An 18,368-nucleotide genomic window follows, 5' to 3' on the forward strand; every position below is an offset into this window, starting at 1 on the left:
CGCAGGTGTCCGGCGAGCCCGGAGCGCCCTCTGCTGGCTGCAGCTCCGGGGACCAGTGCCCACGCGCTGGGCCTCCCCCACCACTCCCGGTGTCCTGCGTGCCCCCTCAAACCTCCCCCTCCCACAGCACAGCGCCGACTGGTGCCCCAGAACACCCTCTTCCCCTCACACCCCATCCACCCATCATCCATCTGTCCAAAGGACGACTTAAGGCCCGTGCTAGGCGCTGGGTTGCACTAATGGTGGCGGGGCGGGGCGGGGGGGGGAGGGGGGTGTCCTTGGGCTCCTGGAACCTAGATCCAAGTGAGCAGATACCGGAGTGATTCCTCAGATACATGAACCATTACTACTGAACTGCCATGAAACTTGGGCCACGAACAGGGGATTGCCCTGGTGGCTATGGAGGGGCTCGTGTCAGAGGCGGCCGCCTGGAAGAAGTGATCCTTAGGTTGAGAGAGTGGAAGGACTGGCCAGGAGCCCAGCCCCTGCAAAGGCCCTGTGACAGGTGCAAGGATGGGGAGCATGAGGGCCTGAAAAGAGACAGCGTGGCTGGGAGGGAGCGTGGGAGAGGGGCAGGGACTAGGCTGGAGGGGTGGGCAGGGGCTGTGAAAGCCTCCCCAGCCTACCATTCCCCCCCACACCCCCTCCCCTCACTTTCCTAACACAGCTGTGCCCGGACTTGCAGCACATCCCACCTCCCACATGGCCCTGTGCTTCTCTCCCCTCCCCCCCTCCCCCGCCCCAGGCACCCAGCCCCCTCCCCACGCACAGAATCCTCAGACACATGAGTGGAGGCAGGCACTGGGTTTAATTAGGACCTGATTCTGGAAGGAGCAGGGCCTGGTGTCCTCTTGGCTCAGTGCTCAGCTGGCCCTGGTAACCCCAATTCATACCAGCAGCTTTCACCCCAAATCACAGCCTACCCTGGCCTGCAGCCTCTGTTCCCACTCTGGGCACTAGTCCCAGCCCAGGCAGCCTGGGTTCCCCACTCCTCTTCAGCCGAGAGGCCTGTTGCATGGGCTCACGGCCCCTCCTGTCTCCTGCCAGGAGAGGCCCCCTTCCCTCACTGGGGCATCCAGTGGGGCTGTAGAATCTCCCTTCCTCTTTAGGGCCTGGGTACGAGGAGGCCAGGCCAGGTGCTAGGGTGGCTGCCTGGCCTCCTTCCTCAGCAGGGAGCTGGCCACTGCCAGGGCCCCACCCTGCACGAACCGCACAAAATTGTCCCCCACCAGTGGCCCCACAGCGTACAGACCCTCCTGGTGGGTGCTCTGGTAAGTGAAAGGGTCCACATCGATGGGGTTCCTTTTGGCGCTCAGGGGCTGGTCGGGGTCCATGGCCAGGTTCGCACCTGCCCCGGGGAGGAAGGAGAGGTCGGGGTGGGAGCCGATGAGCACCAGCACCAGGGCCACGCCGAAGACCTTCTGGAGGCCCTCGGGGTCCTGGAACACGGCCTGGCGGTCCTCCTTGAGGAGCAGCAACTGGTGCTCGGGGAGGCTGCAGTAGCCCTCGTAGGGGCTGGGCGACAGGATGGACTGTTCCCGCATCATCTGGTGCACCTTGTGGTACTCAGGGTACAGCATCTTGGGCAGCTGGTTGAAGACCAGGCCAGGGTCGTGCACGGGCCGGCGGAAGGCGTGGATCACTGGGATGTTGTAGTGGCGGGCATAGAGGACGGCGTCGGCGGCCGACAGCCCCGCGCCCACGATAAGGACGGGGTCCGAGGCCGGGCTCACCGTGCCCGCCCGCGTGGCCGCCTCCAGGGCCGAAAGCTCGTAGTGGACGAAAGGCAGGGCCTCCCCGGGGATGCCCAGCCGGGCCGGGCTGTCCGACGTGCCCGTGGCCAGGACCACATTGCGGGCGCACAGGGAGAAGGGCTGCCGGCTCTGGTCCTCGGTGGTCAGGAAGCCGCTCACCTGGAAGAGCGGGCCGGGGTCCTGGGCCCCGGAGCCGCTGGACGCGGGTGTCCCCCACTCCACGGCCGTGACCACGGCGCCGGACACAAAGTTGTGGCCCAGGCCCTTCTTGGTCACGTAGTCCCTGTAGTAGTGAGCGATGTCCCCAGCCGTGGCCCGGCTGTTCCGAAGACCTCTGAAGGGAAGGACGGCGGGGGGTGAGGTGGGGGGGAGGAGGGTGTCAGAGAGCAGACCAGGGTGTGGGGGTGATCAGGTGTGACAGGGGTGACCAGGCCGGTGGCGGCGGGCCCTGGGGCTGGACTGTGGCTCTGCCTCCCCCTGCCGTGGGACTCGGTTTACCCCTCGGTGCCTCCAGCTCCTCATGTGTAAAACGGAGCTAATTCGGGTACCTCATCAGGGTAGGGGTGAGGGTGTGGTGGCCTGGGTTCAAATCCTGGCTCTGCTGCTGGAGAGCTATGTGCCTGAAACGCTCTGTGCCTCAGTTTCCTCATTTGTGCAATGGGGATGATGGCGGTGACGGAACTATTTCTTGTGGTTGTTGAGAGGGTCAGACGGTGGTGTGAAACAGAACCTGCCAGGTAGTGAGTGGCAGGTGAGAGTCAGCCACCAGTCCTACCTCCCAGGACTAAATCCTAATCTATGGAAAGATGCTAGGATCCCATTCCTATCAAGTTCAGAAACAGGTAAAGCTGATGCATGGAGTTCGAGGTGAAGAAGTGGCTCCCCCCGGGGGGGGAGGGGGCTGGGGGGGTGGCTGTGAGGAGGGCTCCTGGGGGCAGGGGATCTAGCTCTGATTCTGGGCAGCTGCAGTGCAGGTGTGAGCTCTTTGAGACAACCCAGCCACCTGCATGCGCTGGAGTGGTGCGCTGTTCCGTAGGCAGGCTGTATTTCAATAAAACACATTAATTTAAAAATAACCCATGCCGAGCACTTGGCAGAGTCCCCCGCACACACCGCTACGGCAGAGACTACTTTATTATCAGTGTCGTTACTCTTGCTTTCGCTCTCATTGCCACCCCTCCCAGGGCAATGACCGCACGGCCAGTGTCGCCAGGGGGCTGAGCTACAGGCCTGGGGCGAGCTCTCCGCTCCTCCCTCTGTCTACTGGTGTGACCTCAGTGGGTTATTTTCTCCAACTTCGGACACGTTGTGCTTAAGGAGGATCCTACGTGGGGCGCCTCGCTGGCGCAGTTGGTTGAGGGTCTCACTCTTGGTTTTGGCTCAGGTTCTGACGTCAGGATCCTGAGATCGAGCCTCATGTGCTTGTCCCTCTCCCCCGTCTGCTCCTCCCCCCTCTTGTGCTCTAAAATTAAAAAATAAAAAAGATGGAGGATCCTCCGTGACACCCAGCAGGACCAACGGTAGCGCCAGCTCACACTGCATCCCCCAAGGCCACGCCACGCAGCCCAGCACGTCAGCCTGCTTCTGAAACTGGAACTCTGCGGTCTGTGTCTGTAGGTTTGTCACTTCCCTTCTCTGAGTAAAAACCTTTCCAGAGAACGGTCCTAAGATGTTACATACAGGGTTCTAAGAAGGGCGGCTCAGAAAGAAGCGAAGCCCCAGGTCTGGGTGGGGCTCCGGAGCCCGGGCAGTGTCTAGACACAGACCACGGAGAGGGGCTCGAGCGGGAATATCATGCAGCCTCGTAAAAGGATGGTTGCAAACCCTGTCTCCCCCGCCTGAGGTCCTTATGCCATGATATTAAATTTACAAGTAGGATATAAAAGGGTATGTCCCCAATTACGACTGCGGTTCCTGTCTCTAACACATCACTCCAGCAGCCTGGATATCTTCCTACCAAAACCACAGAGACACACAGTCCTTGTGAAATTGAGTTGCTGGGCGGGGACGACGGGCCCCTGTCGTGGCCCCTGGGGATCGAAGGGAGCAGGGTGTCACACAAGGTCAGCCACCACGCAAGTGGCAATCCCCTATTTGCACCCCCCTCCCCGAGCACTGGGCAGCGTTCTGCCTCGATCCCCAGGATGAGTAGGGGCTGGAATTCATTTGGTCAGTGACTGAACTGTTCCCCCAGGACGGTCAGATGGGTGTCGTGTGGTCCTGATGGAGCAGGAAACAAGATGGGGGGAAATACCCCCAAATGGGAGAGTGACAGAGAAGCGTGGCATTCGGCTGAGTTGTCTCCTTTTCTCTGTGTGATTATGTTTCTACTGCAAGAGCATTTTTTAAAAAGGAAGTGCATCCTCGTTCTGCGTGGAGCACTGGGTGTTATGCACAGACAATGAATCAGGGAACACTACATCCAAAACTAATGATGTAATGTATGGTGATTAATATAACAATAAAAATTTAAAGGAAAAAAAAAAAAGGAAGTGCATCCTATTAGCTGACCTTGGAGTAAAGAGATTATTCCAGGCCAGGTTTGAGTGGTGGGAAGGGCAGGAGGGAGGCCAGAGGCACAGGGCAGGGCCAGCTGCCACGCCCTCCTTAGAGGCTGGGATGCTCCCAGGGGCCATGTTGGGTGGGGGGCGGCGGGGGGGGGGGGTGGTGTTGTGTATCAGGTGGAGGGAGCACTGGCAGGGAGTCCTGGGGTGAGCCTAGCCCCCTGGGGCCCCGGGCAAGTCCTCTCCCCATCTGAGCCTCAGTTTCCTGTCCTGAAGTAAGAGGAGGGGCAGGCTAGGGGAGCCTCAGAGCCCCTATACCTCTGGCTCCTGGGCTCAATGTGGGGGTGGGCCCCGGTCACCCCTGCCCCCCCTGGGCTTTCCAGAGCAGCCTCACCTTCGCCTCCTGCACATCCACTCCTTCACTTGCAGGTCCGGGAGCCCCATCCACTGGCCTTGGCTAAGGGTCACCATGGAGCCTTCAATGGACTGTGTGCAAAAGGAGCCCTTTGGTCCCGGCCTCTCCGAGCCCCCAGCCCGGTAGGGAGGAAGGGCATGGGAGGCCTTAGCTGGGGTGGGTGCAGAAAGGGTAGAGGGGGAGGGGGGGGGAGGGGGAGGAGGGGGAGGAGGGGGAGGAGGGGGAGGAGGGGGAGGAGGGGGAGGGAATAGGGAAAGGCCGGAAATGGAAGAGTCCTAACCCTCGGGAGGGAGTCTCTCCAAGACCGCGGGTGGATTCGGCCCAAAGCCCCTCTCATCCTCTCCCAGCCCCCACTCACATGCCAGGCTCCCCCGGGCAGGTTCCGGCCTAGGACCATGTGGGGGATGGCTCGCTCCTTCTGGTGCTTCCAGGTGAGAACGGACTCCATGTTTCCCCCAAAGTCTGTGTCTGGGCGCAGGAGGGCATCAAAGAGCAGGGCCACAGGGCTCTGGCACCGGCCTTCGAGGCCTTCGGACAGGTAATCCAGGTCCTGGGGGTGGTGCACAGGTCAGAGGGGCACCCTGATATCAGGGCGGTCAGACAAGCTTGGAAAATGCTGCCTCATGGAGATAATGCACATCCACGTGTTAAAGGCTCTGACAAGTCCCGCAGCTGAATTTACCTGTTTAAGTTTTGCCAGACCCAGTAACTCTCAGACTTACTGAAGTATGAACATTTTCTCTGAGGAACTAAATGTCCTGTAGAAGGCATTTTGAGAAATGCTGATCTAGACCAAATGCCAGCTTACTTCCTCATCAGCCAACTTGAGGGGGGAAGAGCTAGGAGGACGGATGATGTTGGAAGTTGGGGGGGTGGACAATGGGTGGCCTTCTGGAAGGTAAGGGGCATGGATGGAGGATTGGTGAGCCCTCTTGGGCAGGGGGTAGTGAACTGAAGTATTCGGGCAGGATTTCTCGACTTTGGTACTGCTGACGTTTGGGCCGGCTCACACTTTGTGGGGGGCGCTGTCCCTTGTGCTGTAGGGGATTAAATGGCCTCCCTGGCCGCGACCCTGTGAGCCTGGAGCGCCACAGCTCCAGCTGTGACAACTGGTGTTGTCTCCAGATACTGCCAAGTGCGCCCAGGAGAGCAGGTTTAGACCCACTGGTCTCGGGAATGTGGGACAAGCAGGTGCGGTATCTGCAGGTCTCAAAAGGCAACCCCTCTCTCACAATTTCCGGGCCTGACTGTGCGGCCACTCCCGTTCCTCCTTGCGTCTAACAAACGCCTCTTTTTCTTTTTGCCCTGCTTCCCCAGGGCGGCTGTGTCCCCTGCCCCGTGCCCAGAGCTCTGGCCCACCTGGTCCAGGATGGAGACCCCCGGGGCCTCGGTGAGTTTTCTCTGCAGCAGCGGGTGTGGGTGGACGACGTCCGGTTTCACATAGGGGGTGTAGCCTGACAGCAGGTAGGACAGGCAGATACCCGAGGGACCATTGCCTGGGGAGAGAAGGTGGGGTCAGAGGGCAGGGCCAGTAGGTGCAACAGACCACCGGCTCCGAGGGCTTTGGTCGTGACCTGACTGGTTCACTGATTTGCTCTTTATTCATTAAAATACAACAGTAAGTCCTTAGCGTGTGCCAGGCGCTGTGCGTAATCACAGTAACAAAGTAAGGGACGACTGTTGAGAGCCTACTGGGTACTACTTTAACAACAGTGAGGTACAGGTGATAACCACAGATGTTTACGGAGTACCTATTATGCGTCAAGGGATTTTAATAACAAAATAGTAAGACGTGACAGACGCTTCTGCTGGGCCAGGCCCCACGTGAAGCCCTGACGTGCATTAGACCACTGTGCCCTCCCAATAACGTTAGTGAGGTGCAGGCTACCCTTTTCCCCCATTCATACTTGAGAAAGCTGGGGGCTCAGAGAGGTTAAGTAACTTGCTTGTGGTCACACAGCAGCATGACAGATGCTAAGATCACCAGGAACTCGTTCTGTCCTCCGAGAGCTATGAGAGTGGTCAGACAAGAATGATCTTACAGGATAGATTCCTGTGCTTTGGGGGGCGAGCTTGGTGGGGGGGCTAAGGAGGGGTGCAGAGCCCCCTGTGGGGCCTCCAGTCCCCAAGCCTGAATGAGTCACACTGCTCATCTGTGGCACTTCTTGGGCATTTACCCTCGTGACATTACTTCTCTTCTTGTCTGAGTCTCCCTGCCCCCACCTTATCTTGTGCTGTGCAGAGTATTACCCATATGTGGAATCCCCTTAGGCCAAACCATATGCGATCACTGATGTTCAGCTGACTCTGATTTACAGAAATGGCCATTGCATAGGGGAGGGGCCGTCTGTTCCGTTTGGCAGACCCGAGGACAGGAACCACATGCTGCAGCTGCGTCCCCCTCACGTGGGCCCCTAGCAGAGTGCCAGGCACAGGGTAAGCACAGGGACCATTGCAGGCTTAGGACCAGGCCTCCCTGCCCCCTTGCTGGGCAGCCTCAGTGGACCATTCTGCTCTGGCTTCGTGGGTTCTTGGATGGATCACAGGGAATGACATTTTATAAACTGCTAGGCATAGCACCAGGCACATCCTGAATGCTCAATGGCCAATTTTAAAGACAACTTTTGTAAAGAAAGGCCTGGCCTGGGCCGCCTGGCTCCTGACCTTCCACCCCAGGGGTTCCGTGTGGCCCCTCCCCCTGGACGCACTCACCGATGATGACGACCGGGAGGGGCTCCGAGCTGCTGGTGCCAAGGTGGTCTTTCCTCCAGTTGCTCATGCCTATGGCTGGTGGGGGGCCCGCGGCTGGCAGCTGACCTGGGGGCAACGAGGGGGAAGGGCCCTGAGCCTGGGGTGTCATGCACTCCCTTCCCAGCTACGGGGTGTTGTCCTGTGGCCCTCAGGGTCAAGTCCAAGGTCCTTGCTGAGGCCTATCGGGATGCCACTCCCCTGTTCCTTCTCTCCTCCTCACACCTGTTCTATTCCAAACAAACCGCCTCCCCTCCCGCCCCACAAGGCAGGGTCCCCTCCTCCAGCCCGGTCCCCTCCAGCTCTGAGCCTCACCCCACTCTCCCCATCTTCTGTAAGGCCTCCTCTGCCCCACGTGGGGGCAAGCCCCACCTAACCCTTTCGTGACCGCTGCAGCCCCCACCCGACAATCCAGCCCTCAGCTCTCCAGTGCAGCTGGTGGCCTTTGGAGCCATCACCCGGCAAGGTGCTTCCTAGCTGGTGACCATGGGCCCATTCCTGGACCTCTCTGGGTCAGGTTCCTCATCTATAAAATGGGAATAATAGTCTCTACCCCAACGGGTTGGGGGACACAGGGAGGTAATGGCCATGAAGCACCGGCCAGAGCAAATGTGTCACTGGGCAAGGACCGGAGCCCATTGCCGGTTCCAGGGGCTCAGTTGGAACAGGTGGACTTGAAACTTTGGAAGACAGAGGTTTGGGGAAAATGCCTGTGAACTGGCTTGTCTCTGGAACACCAGCGCCGCCTGTTGGCCACAGGCCCGCATCACATCACTCGTGGGGACCTACACCCAGTTCTTGGGGCTGCAGGTGCCGGAGAAGGGTCCAGACCCACCTGCTCTACATCCCCCAAACCCAGCTAACAGGGCCTCCAACCTCACCCACTGCCCACACCCTGCCGTCCCGAGGGCCACAAGGCAACATCCCCACGAGCGTGTGAGGAGTGTGTGGCCCTTAGCACGGACCTAGCTCCTCACGCTGCCCCACGCAGAAAGCACTGTGAGTTAGGATCCCACTTCACACACACACGTCACCTGGAGCCCAGAGAGGGCGCACAGTTGCTCGGTGTCACGAAGTTGGCTTTGAAACTGGTGCCGAGGCTTTTCCTGTGTGTGCACCCTGTATGCTACTGGCCTGCCCCAGGGAGACCCGGGGCTCAGCCCAGGGTCTCACACACACACGTGTAAAGAATGAGGGAGCGATCATGTGGCCCCAGAGCAGCCAGAGATGGGGGCCCAGGCTCACTGCCTACAGAATTATTCCGGAGAAGGCAGAAATCTGGATTTTGATGTGCATTCTCTGATTTGTAAAAGTGGGCAACTAATTCACACTTGTAAGAAAAAATCTTGACCAGTGACCAAACATGACGGAGGCCAGAATACAACCTCTGATGCGTGCAGAGTGACTGAAACACCAGCATCTGCCCCCAGGCAGGTCCCGAGCAGACGGACAAGGACCACCACCACCCTTCCCCCGCTCCCACCCCGCCCCGCCACGGATGGGCCCGTGAGAAGACCCGGTGTTGCTCTCCCAGGGAGGACGACAGACCTTCTCCCTGCACTTTACAGTGAGGGGCTCGCACCTAAGTGACAGCACTGGGTCCAGCAACTCTGGGAGGTGAGCCATGTCACCTCTGCTGGTAGGTGAGGAAAGGGAGGCTCAGAGGTGAAGGACCCACGGCGGGAAGTGTCACGTCAGGTAGCATGTCAGGGTCTCCCTCATCCTGGAAACAGCCCTCTCTGCCTTGGCTGGGTCCCGGGGGCCCAGGGCAACAGACAGTCTCCTCCTGTGTGGACAAGCCCCGGGGCTCCGAAAGATGAACGGGGTTCCAACAGATGGAAGGTGGCACTGGGGACTGCTTAGCCTTCTCCACACCGGGTTCCCTGCAGGGGCGGCGCTGTCTGCCCGGGGACAGGATTTGGGGGTGGCACCACTGTTACCATCACCAGCAGCACAAATGGTAACATTCGTGCATGGCTATGCAGAGCTGGCTGGGTGCCAAGCATGCTCTAAACACATTATACACATTAAGCCATATAATCCTTATTTAATTGCACACTCTTCCACTCACTCCCATATTACAGATAGGGCAGCTGAGGTCATTGAGCCGGGCTCCAGAGTGCAGAGTGACAGGGTGTGACAGCTTCTGCCAAAGGCCGTTCCCAGCCAGGCTGAGAGTGCAGTATGCCCAGCTGCCCTTGCTCACCCTCTGCTCTGTCCCCACTGTGGATGGGGAGGGAGGCCAAGGGGCCACGTTCCCAGTGGGGAGGGAGCAGTTTCTCACCACCCGCGGGGCACTGGGGGAGCCTGGTGGCCCTGGGGAGCCGTACTGCAGTTCCCCCAGCACGCTCTCCTGGAACCTCCAAACAGCCCCAGGGCCCCACCCCTCGTCTCTACTATCCCCAGGAATAACAGCAATGGGGACCCATGCGATGTCCTTGCTGAGAGCTCCCTATGCCTTACAACTTTAATTCTCATGGCAACCCACTTCACGGATGTGAACACTGAGGCTCAGGGAGGTGAGGCCATGCCTCCGAGGTCGTAGAGCCAGTGGGTGACAGATCTAGAGTTTGACCCCCCCCAGGTCTGAGTCCGCCTGGACTCCCCATGGCCCCCCAAAATGAGCATGCCCACCCTGAGCCACGTCCTTCACCTCTCTTGTCCCTTCGCTGGTGCCCCCGACTCCCCAGTGCGAGAGGCACTCCTAGGAGCCCTTGGTTCGCCTCTTATCCTGCTTCCCAGGAGGTGGAGGAATCCACTTACCATCCGGGCTTTTGGGCTCCGAGTTCAGTGCTCCCTCCCAGAAACTTCTAGATACCACATACATGAGGTCACCACCCCGAGGTCATTTCCTGTGCAGTGTCCCGAGGTCCCCGAGCAGCTGAGAGCCCTCATTACCTTGGAGCAGTGCATACACTGCCAACAGACAGTGGATGATCTCCAACTATTTTCATTTTCATTTATGTGTTTTAGTTTTGTGGTGTTAGAATGGCCAACTTTTAACGTTAACTTTTTTTGTTTGAGTCCCTCCTGGCTGAAGACAGCAAGTGCCAAGTGCAAACAGCTCCTGGGACAGACTGTCATTCCCAGAGGCAAATAAGCATAGAAGAAATGGGAATATTGGCAGCATTAAATGACAGGATGTTTCCTTGAAGTTTGTAGCACCCGCACTTCTAGGGTTACTAGAGCTTAAAACTGCTCTGAGCCTCCAGGACACCTGAACGGCTGCATTTCCTGGGCACCGCTGGTGGGCCCTTTGCTCACTTGACTTTGAGACACCCCCCCCCCCGCGCCCCCCCCCCCAACTCGGAGAGCGTTCTTATCCCTGCGGGGGTGGGACAGACGTGGTGGTGAGGACGGAGGGGGCGTCTTGCCCAGCAATGTGCCAGACGATGCCCTAGAGTGCAAGTCCTGCCTGCCGTACCTGTCAGACGGTGGGCGAGGCCCCTCTGCGGAAAAGAGCGTTGGCGACAGTGCCGCCAAGAAAGGGACATGAAGCTGAGGCTGGGTGAGGGTGAGGAGGGTCCGTGGACACGAGTCCTACCTGCCTGCAGCCTCGGGGGCCCCCGGGGTGCGCCGCCTCCCTCCAGAGCCTCCCCCACCTGGAGCAACCCCCCAGCCCCGTGCTCAGCACCCCAAGCCTGTCAGGCGCCAAGTGCCCGGTCCCCCGAGGGGACGAGAAGAGCGCCCGGCCGGGCTGCGGGACCCAGTGGCCCGGGCGGCGTGTCGCGCGCCCGGGCGGCCACACCTCCCTTTCCTGCCCGGGGCGGCGTCACGTGCGCCGGGGCGGCAGCGGCCGAGGGGGCCGGGCACCTGGGGCCGGCGGCGGCGGCGGCGGAGCGGGAACCGGCCGGCGGGGAGAGCGTCCGGCCGGCCGGCCGGCCGGCTCCCCCCCCCACCCCCCCCCAGCCCGCCGGTCCCCGTCTCCCACCCGCCGGCCCTGCTCAGGCCACTCACCTGACCGGCGCGGGGGCGCGGCGAGCCCGGCCTGGCGCGCGCCGGGACGGCCGCGGTCGGAGCCACCGCGGAGCAGGCGGCCGTCTCCCCGCGGGCACCGAGGAGGCTGTGCGAGGCGCGGAGGCCGGGGTATTTCACGGGCCCGGGAGGAGGCGGGCGGGGGCGGGGCCGGGAAAACCACTTTCATAAGCGTGAGTCAGCAGGGGCCCCTGGATGAATGAACTTGCACTAGACCCAGGGCCGGTCTTAAAGGGGCCCCGCCACGGGGGAGGGGGAGGCGTGCCAGGCGACTCCCCCTCCCCGGGGGGGGGCGGGGCTCGGTCAGTAAACAGAGGACCCGGGGGCCCCCGACCCAGCCAACCCGGCCTTTTCCCCTAGGGAGGTGGCCCTTGAAGTGGAGAAAGACGCCCTGGTTGCACTTGGTGTCGCCCCCTCCTCCACTCCCACTCGCCCCACCCCGTATAAAGCCCTGGGGCATCGGCCTGCCCAGGGTGAGAATCTGGCCCTGCCACTTCCTGGGCAAGCCGCCTCAGTTTTCTCATATGAAAAATGGGGCCAACAAACAGGCTCTCCCTCACGGGGTGGGTGGGGTGGTTAAGTGTTGCCATTCTTGGCTCCCATGCCTAAAACATGAAGCCGGCTCCCTGGTTCCTATCTTCCTTTCTTGGTTATTTTCTTCTCTGCACACCTCACGTTTTGCTAATCCTTACTTACGATTTCAGTGTCTCTCTCCCCAGACCAGGATGTGGGTTTTGCATGGGCAGGGAAGTGTTCCCGTGTCTGCTTTACCACGAGTCTAGCCTGGTGCTCCCCACATAGTAGGTGCTCAGGAAGGAAGGGAGGGAGGAAGTGGTAGAGTTGGAACAGTGTTTAAATAGCCCATAGACCTCAGTGCACATCAGTTGTGGTTTTCATCACTGATGTGATGGCTAACCCCTTCATCCTTTCCTGTCTGGGGACTTCCCTGTAGCTGGGGGGCGGCGGCCTGTGGGAGGCAAGTGAGGCTCTCACCTTGCATGCAAGGCTTAAGGGGGTACCCAAAACACTCAGTGATGAAGACAATCATGTTTTAGGGCAAAATTTTTTTTGAAAATCCAAATTAGGGGCCTGGTTGGTTCAGTCTGGGGAGCGTGTGACTCTTGATCTTGGGGTTGTGAGTTCAAGCCCTGTGTTGGGTGTAGAGATTACTTAAAAATAAATAAACTTTTTAAAAAAGTCAATAGTAATGCAAAAAGTGGAGATTAAATATTAAAATAATTAAATTTCCAGAACCAGACAGGATCTGTAACAGCGCTGTGCTGAACCATATTGGAGCCTGATGCATGAGGAAAACTCAGAATACTGATGCTGTCTTTATTTAAAACTTTGCTCTTTTCTTCATCCCGAATTTTTGGCATTACTCTTGATTTTTAAAAATATCACAGGAACACAACACTGTGGGTCTTGATTATGGAACGCTGCGGTGCCCCTTACAGTTTGTGTGGTCTCTCTCCTGGGTCTGGTGGCCCACAGGGGATGGGGCTGAAATGTGAACAGCACAAAATATGCCCCGGGAAGTGGGAGGGGGGACGGGAAAGGGAGGCCAGGGGCTCTTGTAGGGACAGGGTCTGGCGTCCCACCAAGGAAAGATACCTCCGAGGATGCAGAGTTCTGCTGGGACCAGCAGAGAGAGAGACAGACAGACAGACAGAGATGGAGTGAGGCGAGAGCTGAGGTGGGGAGGGGGAGAGAGGTGAGCTGGCTGGCGCTGGGAAGGGCTGGGGGTGGGGGAACCGAGGGGTGGCGGGGGGGGGGGGGGGGGGGGGGAGGTGGGCAGCATAGAGAGCAGGGCTGAGAAGGGAGACCCTGGGCTTAGGGAGGAGATTAGGGGACACAAGCCCGGGAAGGGGGCTGCACCAGGCCAGGTGTGAGGGAGCACCTCCCTCCTGCCTCCGCTCTCCTCCTCTGGGACACATGTGACACAGTACATGGCCTGTGGCAGGGGCAGCGGGAAGCCCACTGCTCTGGGCCCCGGCTCCCCAGCTGGTTCTAGCCCCTTGCAGACATGCTGTGTGACCTCGGCTGCGGCCCACCTCTCTGGGTCTCTGTTCCAGCATTTCCGGACACTTGGAATGTGCACCCCCCACATGCCAGGAGCCCAGGGACAGCCCCAGCCGGGGGAGGACAGCTCCCCTCCGACGTACCTCTTGTGCGGGCTGCATCTCTCCCCAGCAGCCGCCTGGCTGTGTCCACTTCCCCATCCCAGGGCTCTGGACTGCAACTTCCCAGTGTGTTTGGATGTGTAAACTGAGGCAGAGAGCGACAACCCCGAGTCAGAGACTCCCACCTGGAGCGTCTCAGCCCCCGTGGGACGAGGCTGAGGCTTGGGGTCCAGAGAGGAAGGCCTGGGAAGGAGGTGGGCTCCCAGGTCCCCCATCTTTGGGTCTGGCCCATCCTTCCTCCCGACCTGCCCCACCACCCCCGCTGGCCCTGACCCCTTTTCCGGATTTGGAAAATTTGCTGATACAGAGAATTGTGGGTGAGATGTGGACTTTCTTCCCTGTCGCCTGTTTTTGTGCCAGGAGATTTGTGGGAAATAGAATGTGTTGAGTTGCTTCCCAAAAGTTCAACCAAGACAAAGAGATAATGTCACGGGCAACAAAGAGATGGTGGTTAGGGGGCGCCGTGGGGAGGGAAGGAGCAAGGCAGGTTGACTTGGGGTGCCTGGCTCTCTCAGACTCTCCTGGGGGCCCCGATCCCTCCACATCTGCCTGTCCCCTTCTCCACTCCCAGTTCAGGTGGCCGGTAGGCCTCTGGATTCAGAGGTGCCGCAACTAGGGTTGCAAGATGTAGCAAATAGAATTAGAGGCACACAGGCCACTGAATTTCAGATAAGAAAGAGGTTTGAGTGTAAATATGTCCCATGCAATATTTAGGATACACTTATACTAAAAAAAACAAAAACAAAAACAAAAACCTCTTTTTTCATTGTTTATCTGAAATTCAGTTACCCGAGCAGCCTGTATTTGGCAAACCCAGGTGTAAGTGTAAAATACAGTAAATTTTGAAGAGTTAGTATAAAAAAAGGAAGGTAAAACGTCTTATTCATAATGTTTCTGTGGATTACGTGACAGAGTGAAAATATCTTGGACATCTTGGGTTAAATAAGGGATATTATTAAAATTAATTTCACCTGTTTCTTTTTTTTACGCCTTTAATGTGGCGACTGGAAAATTTACACGTGGCTCTCGTTAGCCTTCTATACTGGACATGGGCACCAGCTGCTCCTGCCAACTGTGACATCCCCGGATTCAGCAGTGGAAGTCCCTGGGAAACCACACCGGTTGGGCATCTGGACCATTCATTGCAAACAGCTGGGCAGTGTGCCCTGGGAGGGGTGCTGCCCTTCTGAGCCTCAGTTTCCCCACCAGGGCACCGGACTTGCAAGGTGGTGCCGCTGCAGGAGGGGCCCAGCACTAAGGAGGAGCTCGGACACAGCAGCCCCCACCCCACCCCCCGGCCTCCCCCAAGCTCCCTGCAGGTGCTTGGGAGCTGGGGAACCAGTGGAAGGGAGGACAGGGTAGCCTCGGGTGAAAGGACCCCCTGTGCCCCCATATCAAAACTACCATTTCTCGCTCCCTACAAAATCCTAGGACTATTCCCAGGGGCTGCTCCTGGCCCCCTCCTCCTCCCTTCCTCCTGGGGGCCGTTCCCATAGCATTGTCCCTTGCTGGGCACCTCCAGGCTGTAGACGGAATATTCTTTACACACGGCTGAGGCTCAGCGAGGCCAGTCTTGAGCCTGAGGTCACACAGCATGAGCGACAGAACTGGGGCTTGAACTCAGGGCTGGGACTGCCGAGTCTGGACACTTCCTGCGAAAAGGCAGTAACCTAGCGAAGGGACAAAGTTTCCTTCCTGCCTGGAGCAAAAAGGCACGCACGGCCTCAAGAACTCTCCAGAAAGGCCTGCCTACCACCATAGTCGCCCTTGGTCTGAGGTGCCCACGCTGAAAGGCGTTTTGGGGATTGGTGCGTTTGGTCTGTACGCTAGTCCGGTGAGGAAAGGCTGCACGGGGCTACTATTCTCCCATTCAACAGGTGAGGAAGCTGAGGCCCTGGTAAACGCGGCCCCAAATCACGGCCAGCAGTACAGTGGGACTGTGACCAGGTGCCCTGGCTCGACGAGACCAGGCTCTTCCGGCACATGACACCAGAGCTAATATTTGCTTTCGCCATTTACAAAACTTTGTCACCACCTTATCTCCTCGACTCTCCACAACCAGAGGGGGTAGGCAAATATTTTCAATAACAAGTTGAGTTGACAGATGAAGAAACCGGGGGGACTTGCCCAAGGCCACTCTTCCCCATGAAGTGGTGGAGGTGACTGAAATGTAAGAGTGTCTGGTGGCAGACCGCCCCAGGACAGGGGTGTGAGCTGCCAGGGCCTGGCCCAGCCTGGGTTCATGACCCAGGGAGTCGCCACAGAGCCCTGTGGGAAATGAGGTCAAAGCTGGAGGAGGCCTGCCCGCCCCCAACCCCCCCCCCCCCCGGCCCATGGAGAGACCGGGGAGGTCAGGAGCCACAAGCAGAGTGTGGGGTCAGCCCCCAGAGGAGAGTCTGCACAAAGGGCGAGTCTGGTGGGGGGCTCAGCCCCATCCTGCAGGCACACTCTCTGCTTCCTGATTCATTCCTCCTCTCCTTAAAAACTAGGGGGAAAGTTATGGCAGGAGTGAACGTGCCTGCCGTACACTCAGGGTGGATGGGGGCCCGGCCCAGGAGTCAGACCAACAGGGACTCTGCTGCATCACCTTCAGCTGTGTGACTTAGGGCAAGTGCCTTAACCCCTCTGAGCTTCCCTTGCCTTGTGTGTGCGCGCGCGCGCGGCAGATGGCCGAGAGCCTTCTCATCCCCGCCGCTCATGGGAATCGCCTGGTGAGAATTTAAAGCTACCCTAACACTGAGGCCCCCCCGTCCCAGAGATTCTGATCTGGCTGGGCGGGGGTGCGGCTGGCCCCGGGGAGTTTTACCAGCAATTTGCTTGTGCAGCGCGGCTGGAAGCCTCTGTCTTTGCGGCTGTTGGGAGATGAGCTGAATCAACACAGACTGAAACCACCTGGCCCGTGGAGGGCCCAGCACGCGAGCGCCCCTCCCAGCCCGCTGCCTGACCTTTGTAAGCCACATTCCTTGTGCAGTTGCCGCAAGAGTCATGAGGTCTACAAGGGAAACACATCTTCAGAGGAGCCGGACCACCAGGATGGCAGGGACTAGCTGGTGACCCCGGTGGGGGTCTCGCCGGAGCCCCAAAGCACCACCGACTCGACCACTGGACGAACCTCGATGTCCCCTTGCTCATTTACCATGACTCGGTTTCCCCAACTCGGTTCTATGCCACTGACTTTTGACCTTCTCCCCCTTGGCATTTCGTCTCATGCGTCTGCACCGCCATCCCGCGAGCCAGTCCAGTCCCGGGGCAACCCCCACGTGGGAAACAGCTCCGCGAAACTGGGGGAACCCCTCTCCCCCCAAGGGTGCCGATATTACCAGCAGAGGCTGTGACTGACCTCCGTGGCCGCTGCTGACCGTGGGTCAGCGAGTGGTGGCCGAGGCCCAGAGAGAAATACTCTGCAGCCTTTGGAAGGAGCAGGTCGGGAGCCAGAGGCGATGTGGAAGGAAGCTCGCGATGATAGCAGCAGGAGGGGCAGCCTGGAAACTGGGGTGGCGCCCACCCACCGCAGGAGCCCAGGGCTGGAACCGACCGGGACTGGGCAAAGAGAGGAAGCGAGGCCGATGCTCGAGGCCAGGGAGTCTCAGATGGCTTTCATTTCCATTGCTTTCGTGTCATGAACAGCAGTAATCAGCCTAAGTAAAAACTACTTGAGACAAGGACTTTCTGTGTTTTCTTCTGTTCACTGATGTACTGCAGGCGTCTAGCGCAGGGCCTGGGACACAGTGCTAGCTCAGATAATACTGACTAAACAAATTAATGAATCTGGTGGCTTTCAGACTTTCCTGATAGACTCCTAAAACATTTCTGAGCATGAAAGAAGCCCCCTTTATATTCTATGTTTCCTATCATATGGGAGGACTGGCATGCCTTGATATATTTAAATCTTAGACCAACTGTGAATTGGCCAAGGTTGAAGACAGAGCCCTGTGGCACACCAGTAGAGACCCTTCCTCCAGTAGATGTGGTTCTGATTGGCAGAGGGGGGTGAGTGAGTAGTGTGGAGTCAAGAGACCCTGGGTCGTACATCAGCTCTGGAGCTTAGAAGCTATGTGTCTTTGGGTGGGTTACTTCACTTCTCTGAGCCTCAGTCTCCTTATCCATATAATACCTGGCCCCCAGGTAGCTCTTGGCCCGGCTTGCTGTGGGTTCTCAGGGGGTGGTGGCCACCCCTCACCTCCGTGTACCCCCATTCGGACATTCTCATTCCGGGCGGCCATTCACGTGGCTCCGGGCCTGCGTGTTTTCCAGCCACCCAGCCCCCGCCCCATCCCCCCCCCGAAACTTCCTCGAGGGCAGGGGTTCTGAGAATGTGGTCCCCAGACCAGCACTAGCAGCACCTGGGGACTTAGTAGAAATGCAGAGGCTCAGGCCCCACCCGGGCCCCACGAGATCGGGGAACCCACAGCCTGCATTCTCAAGAGGCTTCCTGGTGATTCCCTCGGGTTTTTGAATGGCTGAAGGAAAGGACGAGAAATTCCATCTGTCTGTGCCTACAGAGGGAGCCAGGCCCAGAAGGGACAGCCATGTGACTCCACTGCTCTTGGGGAACCCACGCTCGGCCCTTGGGGTGCTGCTCCTTTCTCCTCACGGGCTCGGAATCCGTAAGTAACCTGCGGCCTGGGGCTGGAGCTTTAGCACGCGCCTCATTCTTCAGAGAACTGGGTCCCCCCTGCCTTGTCCCTGCCTCTGAGGGTCCTGCCGGGGGACTGGGAGCCCCCGCCCCCTCGGCCACCCCGAGAGGTGGGCTTGCAGCATCAGGAAGCTCTGCAGACTCTGGGTTGGC

At 58.9% G+C, this 18,368-nt stretch overlaps 1 protein-coding gene across 2 annotated transcripts in view; it reads right to left on the reverse strand.

The window, feature by feature from the left end:
* Positions 1-789: 789 nt before the first annotated feature.
* OSGIN1 (oxidative stress induced growth inhibitor 1) overlaps positions 790-18,368 on the reverse strand; it is a 32,005-nt gene continuing 14,426 nt past the window's right edge. Inside the window, exons 1-6 of one of the 2 annotated variants that reach the window (XM_027617425.2) lie at positions 11,379-11,525; positions 7,386-7,490; positions 6,033-6,169; positions 5,032-5,223; positions 4,653-4,744; positions 790-2,088 (exon numbers count right to left, since the gene is read on the reverse strand). In XM_027617425.2, coding sequence (XP_027473226.1) covers positions 1,140-2,088; positions 4,653-4,744; positions 5,032-5,223; positions 6,033-6,169; positions 7,386-7,452 — 1,437 coding nt within the window. In that variant the 5' untranslated portion in view covers positions 7,453-7,490; positions 11,379-11,525 and the 3' untranslated portion in view covers positions 790-1,139. Of the gene's footprint in view, positions 2,089-4,652; positions 4,745-5,031; positions 5,224-6,032; positions 6,170-7,385; positions 7,491-11,378; positions 11,526-18,368 lie in introns of those variants that run through there. The other variant, XM_027617426.2, reaches the window with a different exon arrangement.

This window comes from Zalophus californianus, chromosome 17 (assembly GCF_009762305.2).
Source record: "Zalophus californianus isolate mZalCal1 chromosome 17, mZalCal1.pri.v2, whole genome shotgun sequence".
Lineage (NCBI taxonomy): Eukaryota > Metazoa > Chordata > Mammalia > Carnivora > Otariidae > Zalophus > Zalophus californianus.